We start from the raw sequence: 7,705 nt of genomic DNA on the forward strand, positions 1-7,705 counted from the left end.
GAGGGAGCAGGTTTCCCCCCCCCTCAGGAATGCAGCCAGCTCAAGTTCCCTAAAGAGACAGGCTGAGGGTGTGGTCTCCTCTCCTGGGCCCACCCTAATCAACTGGTCACAGCACAGATTTTAATCACAGAGTCACAGGGCAGAGCTTTTAAACACATGGTTACAGGGCAGAGGTTTTTGGGGAGAAACCAAGGTGGCTTTCTGCCACAGGGTGTGCAATAGCATTGTCTTTATTCAGTGCCTCTGTTTCCTCCCCTCCCCAGAGCTGCCTCGCCCACATGCTCTTCCTCCTGGTTGTTCTGATCATTAATTACCAGTGCAGTTTCCAGGACAGCAACATCCGCCTCCTGCACACTGCTGTCAAACAAGCCATCACTGCCACCAATGAAAGGGGCCTCAACTTTACCTCCGTGCACAGGTGAGGACCTCTGGCAGGGTATGGATGCAGCAGCTATTTGTTCCAGTGGCCTTTGGTTCTCATTGCACTCTGTGCCCCACAGACTTGTGCTTTTGGCATAAATCAAACTCTGATTCATGGGGCTTAAAAAGGAGATTTTTATAGAGTTAGTTTATAACACAGCTGCCATCTGCAGTAGTACAGGTCATTGGAGATAGAAACTGCTGTACTGGATCATAGTGCAGCAGCCTATGTCTCTGTGTCAAGACAGCCTAGAGTCTCAGTGACTTTAGGATCTACCTGGCTGCAAGGTCAGGGATGGCTCACTGCAGTTTCACTACAGAACTCCTTCAATAGTCATGACCATGACAAAAACAATCGCAGCCAGTGCAGGATCCTTGGCGTTATTTATTCTGACATCCAGTTGAATGTCTCATGTCCAAACCTTCCTTTAATTCTCTTTGTAATGTGGGGATTTGAAAGGATCGTTCAAGCTGCTTGGGGCAGAGGCTGCCACTGGCAGTCGATTTATACAGCACTTGCACAACGTAGTCCTGACCTGGCTGGAGCCTTCGAGTACTTCATCATCATCGTCATACTGCAGACATTGCAATGAAAAAATGATAGATTTTGGCATCAAACATGCCTCAGGTTTTGTTCTGGATTTGTACATCCATCACCAAGCACAGTGGGGTCTTAGTCTTTGGATGGGGCTTGAGTTGTTACCGCAGCCCAAGCAGTGATGAGGGTTGGAAGTGATAGGGTTAAGCATGTTGCTATTTAAGTTGGTCTTTTTTTCACTTGGCAATCAAGCCACAGGCCATTCCCATTTTACAGAGCTGGTGTTAGACTTTCTGTAGACTCAGAGAGGACGGCGCTACACTGATTTGCACCCAGCTTGTGTTATCACAGTTTTCCTCACCGCCATCAGGCAGACAAAGCTACATGTCTTAAAAAAGAAGTCTGGGATTCCCGATCATGACCCTACAGCCAGGGTGGGAGTAAGGGCACTTCAGGGTATATTTGCCCAGGCCCTGGTTACATTTCAGTGGGTTGAATTCACCTGTTTATCTAGTGACCCCTTTGTCTTGCAGTCCCACTGACACGTGGGAGTGGATAGACTCCGTGGTGCTGAACTACCTGTACAGCAACCCCCGACTGATCCTGGTGGGGGCACCTCGTCTCCGGCAGGAGAGCCCCATGATGAACGTACCTCTGGATCTGCGCGGGAGTGCTGGTAATTCACCTGAGGTGCTGCCTGGCACCAAGATTGGTTTGGATAGGGATGATCCTGGCTCAGGCAGGGGGTTGGATTAGATGACCTATGGAGAACACTTCCAGCCCTACTTCTCTATGATTTCTATGAAGTTGGACATGTTGAGAGAGGCAGTAGGAGTTCAGTCCTATAGTCCTGGAGATGTTTTTGAGGCAGGAACCAGAGCCCCAGCCAGAGAGACTCAACCACCCCATTTTAGTCAAACTGGAGTATAGACCCTAGGGCAAGCGTTGTCCCCATTTTACTGATGTGGACATTTAAACACAGGAAGGCTGTGACTTGCTTGGGGTCACTCAGGGAGTTAGCAGTCCTGGCTCCCATTTCCCTGCTCTCACCACTGCTGGGAGTACTGGAGTTCCTTTAACTGGTTTCTCTCTATAGTGAAGGTGTGTAAGACTGGTGGATGGAGGAGGTCACCACCCTGACATCCACTACTCCAAGGGTCAGGCTTCCCCAGACTCTGAGCTTTGGGAAAGAAAGGACAGGGCTGAGATTGGAGGACCAGGCACCCAGATGAAGGCATGCAGAGGAATGATAGACAAGAGAAGAAGGCACATGGGTCCATATGGTAGAACTCAGAGAAAACAGAGCTACCAGGGAGATGGGGAAAGGGAAATCAGGGGTCATCCCAGTGGCTGAGGGCAGCACTGGGCACCTCCAGCCAGTGAATCTTAGTGGCAGAGGGAGCACGCACAGCTCCTGCAAAAGGTCCTGGATGGAGAACCCTGGTTTTGATCTTCCAGCCTTGACTCCGTGGGAGGTTGCTTGTAATAAGGACTGGAGGACCCAGACCTCCCCACTGTGTGTTGCTGCTGACGAGCCTTTTTGGCTAAGAGGAGATCAAAGATGGCTGTCACTAGAGTGATCTGGGCTGGAGGCAGCTCCCAAGGAAGAATGGGCTGAGCTGGAAGGAGCAATGGAGGAAAACCTAGATGATCCCTCATGGGAATCTGGGTTGGAGGAGGTGGAGGCATAGCTATGGGCTAGGAAGGACATGGCAGCAAAACATGGGGGGCACAGTCCAGGTGTGGAGGATGCGACTGAAATAACTCCAATTCTGGAGAGCAGAATAGGGACTTTCAAACCGGGCATCTCTTCAAGATCTTACTCAAAATCTCTCTCTGCATTTTCAACACCCTCAGGGATCCCCCAGCCTGGGCTTGGACTTCTCTGTACACACAATGTCACCAGCAACAGAACCTGTCCCCGGTGGCACCTATCAGCACTCAAACCAGAGGCTTCCCTGAGTAGCCAAGTGGACAGTGGCGTGAGCTTCAATCCCTGTCTTCAAAATGTGTCCCATGACTCTGTAGGGTAAGGATGCCAGTGCAGAGAGGGGTGGGTGCTGAGCAGAAGCTGGGAGCAGAAACGTGGCCGGCATTCAGCCAAGAGGCTTTGCTCTGGGATGCTTCACCCTGTTGGCCAAGCCCCAGTCTAGAACTGGCAGGGAGGTCTCCCGTGTGCTGCTACCAAGAAACCTTCAAAGGAACCAACACAGTGACTCCACAGAGATGTGATTTATCCCAGAGTCCTTTCCCTACCTCCACCTCGGCCGGTGCCATCTGCAATTTCCATGAATCTCAGATGAAACCGTTGATAACGGCCCTTATGTTTAGAGAGCAGCCTTCATCCCAAAGGAACCTAAAGCATGTCACACCCAATCCTGCAAGCTGCTGTCCCATCCACAGCTCCCACTGATGTTGGTGGGTGTTGGGGATGCTTTTAACATGGTTCAGGATGCTCTCGGCACCTTTCCAAAGCAACTCCCTCAGATAGGTACATATACAGGGAATAATGGCACATAGCCACTGTCCCCTATCCCACAGAAACCACTGCCCGGCAGCGTGGCTGAAGAAACGGAGTGTGCCACAGCATTGCAAATGAGGGAAACTGAGTGCTTATTCCCTAGGTTGGGATTTAGCCAGAATTAGAAGTACACATTCTCGCTGAATATGCCATTAAATCTGTGATGCCTTTGGTCATGAACTGCAGATCACATCACCCACTGGATGGTACCTATTCCCCAGCACCATATGGAAGCACTTGGCCACCACTGGGATTTTTAGCATTTGTAACTGCAACATCCTTGGGTTTTTCTCCTATGTCAACACAGGCCTGGCCCATCCCCATCACAGTTTGAGACTTCAAGCCCTATGTCCAAATCCCAGTCTCACCTGCTCTTCACTTTACAGCTTCCTTTCTGGAGCTGTCTTTCCATCCCGGTTTCTTCTGGCAGGTTTTGGATCTGGGGACATGTGGGACTTTATCACAGCAATGCCGGTTGCTGGAGGGAGCTTGGAAACAGTTCTGTCAAAGCCCAGAGGACTCTGGGTGACCTGCAAGCTAGCAACTGGATCCATGAAAGGCAAGTCACCAGGGGCACTCAGAAAATTGCAAGTGGAGATTGAAGTAGATGCAGTATTGGGGTCTAAGTCCTTCCCTTGTGCTTCTCTCTCTCTCTCTCCCTGCCCAGCAGGAGCAGAGCTGTGTTTCTGGAGTTCACTCAGTACAACGCTGATGTTAACCTGTACGTGGCAGTGGTGCTTCTGGTTGAGTTCCCATCAGTCAGACCAGCTGTTTCTTCAGCCATCATCCTCCCCTTCCAAATGCTGAGCTTAGGCACCGGTCTGGACCTGCCACTCGCCATGGTGGTATGTACTTTCTGTTGACGGTAGGCCTCAAGGCTACAGTTGATTCCCAGAAGAATAAAATTAATGTTCCTCCCACTCTGGGGGATGCTGCCTTCAGCGACTGTGCTACCAGCCCAGTCTTGGCTGGGGGCAGTTTGCTGCCTGATATCCCCATCAGAGATCTCCCTAGGAGAGCAACTTTAGCTCCACAGTAGCAACATGTTACGGCCTAAATGACAAGGCTATCCGACTGTTGAAAGGCCTGTGGTGGTGACACCTAGCCTGCGTTTGGATGGATCGCAGGAGTCCATGGCTCTTTCCTGCTGCTGGACCAGCAAGGTCAATTCTCACCGAGAGATTGGCTCCCTAGTTTTGAATAGCATGCCCCATCTTGGGGTGGTCCCTGTGTGGAAGAACTACTCTGTTGGGATGATGCTACTCATCTTCACCATTCATATGAGCTCCAGATATAGCCCCCTAGCTCCCACATCTCCATGGTATCTGCTCTTGACCTTGCTCTGTAAGTCAGCATGGAGCACTGAAGCAGGAGGGCAGCTCCCTTTTGCACTTATTCCGGTTTCTTTCAGATCTCCCTGCTTCTCTTCAGTGTGGCCTTCCTGCTGTCAGAGCTCTCTCTCCTCTCTTGGGAGGGAGCCTCCTTGCTGTGGCAGAGCCACTGCAGCCTCCAGCTGCTCCTGGCATTGCTGTCCCTTACGGTTGGCGCCTTGCACTTTGCTCGCATCTGGCTGGCAGAGGTGCAGCTCCAGCATTACTGGGACCACCGGCAGGCCTTCACCAGCTTCTATGAAGTGGCAGTGCTGGCCCAGATGGAAGTCAACCTATCTGCCCTGCTGCTGACCATCGCCATGCTGAAGGTGGGTGAGTGCATGGAGACGTGTGTGGCTCGCTGGGGGCATATCTCTAAGAACCCAAGACTTCCATTCCCCAGTGCCAGTGCATCAGCCAGTCCTTCTCTGTGTCTCCATAGATGTCTCTCCAACTGGTTAAAGTTGCTGATTAAGAGCCTAACACATCTCCCATTAAAATTACCAAGAGAGCTTTCCTGTTGGCTGTCAAAAATGTGTTACTCTGAACCCTTGGCATTTGCCAAATGCCCATTGCTACAGAGCCCATCTGGATGTCACGCTTAGGAAAGTATCAGGTTCAGATTCAGCTCTCTATTACATCAACCTGATTCTAGTTATACCCCAGGCTGTTTCAGGTTTTCCTCTGCACCCTACTGCCTGTGGGCACCTGGGAATAGAGAAAGCCTAGAGGTTGGAAAATATAACATGATGTCTGCCACATGGTGTCTCTAAAGATCCCAGTCTTTGCTGCTAGCCATCCGAAGCTTCCTGGGATAAAAGTCCCCAACTGTTGCTTCCAATAGAGACATAAACAGGAGCAGACCAGAGAGTGAAACTGAAATCCAAGCAGTGGCTTTTCCATCAATTGTGTGCGGTTTACCAGCTCAGTTCAATAAAATAAGTCAATCGGGAGATTCAGTGTCTGTGTTTTGGGCTGGGGACAGCTTGCTGATGCCTGGATCTGCTCCTCCACTGCACGTCACTTGATTATACGGAGCATCTTGGCGGCTCCGGCCCCATCTGGTCACTGTAATAATACCTCCACCATTGCAAGAGATCCTTCTTCCTCCAGCAGCTCTGGTGCATGGTGGCAAGGGGTGTGGCAGGGTGTCAGGCCTGATCCATTAATGACCTGGATGATGTATCCTTTCTCATTAATACCTGTGCATTAAATTATGCTGCAATGACCTTATAATTGTCATTGGAGCTGCTGCTGAGGGGTAATAGTATCGTCATTCTTTTTTCCTGCTTCCTAATGAATCTGCAGAGTGGCCCATCTGCTCTCTCGCAGGCTGGTGGTATTTATGGTTCACTGCTGACTGTTATTTCCCTAATGAACAGACAATGAAAGAATGAGCAAATAAACAGATAAATAACGGCTGCAGAAAACCAGAGCTTGTAGTCAGTGCAGAGGAAGAGACCATGAAGCCCGCCTCCTGGACAACTGAGGGGATAGGGTTTTTTCCAGAAACAGGCAGGGATGGAGGTCTCTAGAAGCAGCTGAGATACCCTGAAACACTGCTGTAACCAAGAGGGTATGCAGATAAACTACCCCATGCTATGTGTCCATCTGGCTAATTCACTGAGGATGCCATAGAAACCTCCATGGTTCTCTGATCTGCCTAAAACATGGTCAGTGTAGACTGGACCTAACCCTATAACAGGATTAAAACTCTGAACAATCCCATGATTTTATCCATAGAAGAACAGGATCAGGCTAGGAACATGTAGCCTGGGCTACAGCTCTTAACAACCATGTTCCAATGGGGCATCTTGATGTTAGGTAAGGCTGTAATATAACACAGATTGAGTCTGCAGGAGACAGTTGGTGCCCTTGTGCCAATGTGCTTCTCACTGGGTTTTATGATGCCACTCAAACTCCTCCGACAACACCTCTCATTGCATCTTCATCCTTCTGATAACATCTCACGAGCCTTCCCACTTCCCAATGGGCCTTCCCCCTTTAGATCGTGCGGCAGCTGCGCTTTGTCCGGAGATGGTCGGCCTTCGGAAAGACATTCCAGCACGCCCAGAGGGAGCTCCTGGCAGCCACGCTCCTCATCGTCCTGCTCCTCCTCATCTATGCTCAGTGTGGATACCTGGTAGGTTAAGCCAAGGTCAGTTCATCATGGCTCCCAACTGGGCTGGGCACTGTGGAGTGCATCCCTGTATATATCGAGAAGAACATCCATGACCCGATATGAGCTCTGCAATGGAGGACTGCCCTTCCCCAAGGGCAGAAGTTGTATTCCCATTTCGTCCTTAATCTCCCTTCATTACTACCCCCAAAACATGCCTTAGAGGGACCCACTCTCCACTGGGACAAGATTAGATTCTGTTGATTTATATGCATTCCTGCCACCTCCTTTGCACTACTACATCAGACAGCAAGAAGCACGAGAGGGGACCAGTCCTTTGTTCTGGTGGGGAGGATACGTGCTATTTAGTTTCATAGTTGTTAGGGGCTGGAAGGGACCTTACAGATCATCGGGTCCAGCCCCCGTGCACTTGGGCAGGAAAGACTGCTGGGATCAGATGACCCCAGCAAGATGGACATCAAGACGCTTGTTCTAGCTGGAAATGGGACCCGTGCAAGTGATTAACCCCTGCTTTCCCTCTGTCTCATCCCCAGGCCTTCTCTGCCACAGTAGAGGAGTTCAGGACGTTGCCCTGTGCCTTCCATGCTCTGCTGTCGGCCCTCCATGGGAACATGGCTTTCCAGTCCCTGATCCAGGACTTCCCCATCCTCGGAGCTGTCTACATTCTCAGCTACGTAGTCAGCTTGCTCTGTATCGGCAGCTGCTTCCTGCGTGCT

General features: G+C 50.6%; 1 protein-coding gene across 3 annotated transcripts in view; it reads left to right on the forward strand.

Moving 5' to 3' along the window:
• LOC109297763 (polycystin-1-like) overlaps positions 1-7,705 on the forward strand; it is a 79,047-nt gene that overhangs the window by 56,147 nt on the left and 15,195 nt on the right. The window contains exons 39-46 of one of the 3 annotated variants that reach the window (XM_019517786.1): positions 264-418; positions 1,492-1,634; positions 2,816-2,987; positions 3,910-4,038; positions 4,150-4,324; positions 4,891-5,178; positions 6,858-6,992; positions 7,523-7,705. In XM_019517786.1, the coding sequence (XP_019373331.1) occupies positions 264-418; positions 1,492-1,634; positions 2,816-2,987; positions 3,910-4,038; positions 4,150-4,324; positions 4,891-5,178; positions 6,858-6,992; positions 7,523-7,705 (1,380 nt within the window). Of the gene's footprint in view, positions 1-263; positions 419-1,491; positions 1,649-2,815; positions 2,988-3,909; positions 4,039-4,149; positions 4,325-4,673; positions 4,801-4,890; positions 5,179-6,857; positions 6,993-7,522 lie in introns of those variants that run through there. The other 2 variants (XM_019517794.1, XR_002097411.1) reach the window with 2 other exon arrangements.

Source organism: Gavialis gangeticus, unplaced genomic scaffold (assembly GCF_001723915.1).
Source record: "Gavialis gangeticus isolate Ggan-Ray unplaced genomic scaffold, GavGan_comp1, whole genome shotgun sequence".
Taxonomy (NCBI): domain Eukaryota; kingdom Metazoa; phylum Chordata; order Crocodylia; family Gavialidae; genus Gavialis; species Gavialis gangeticus.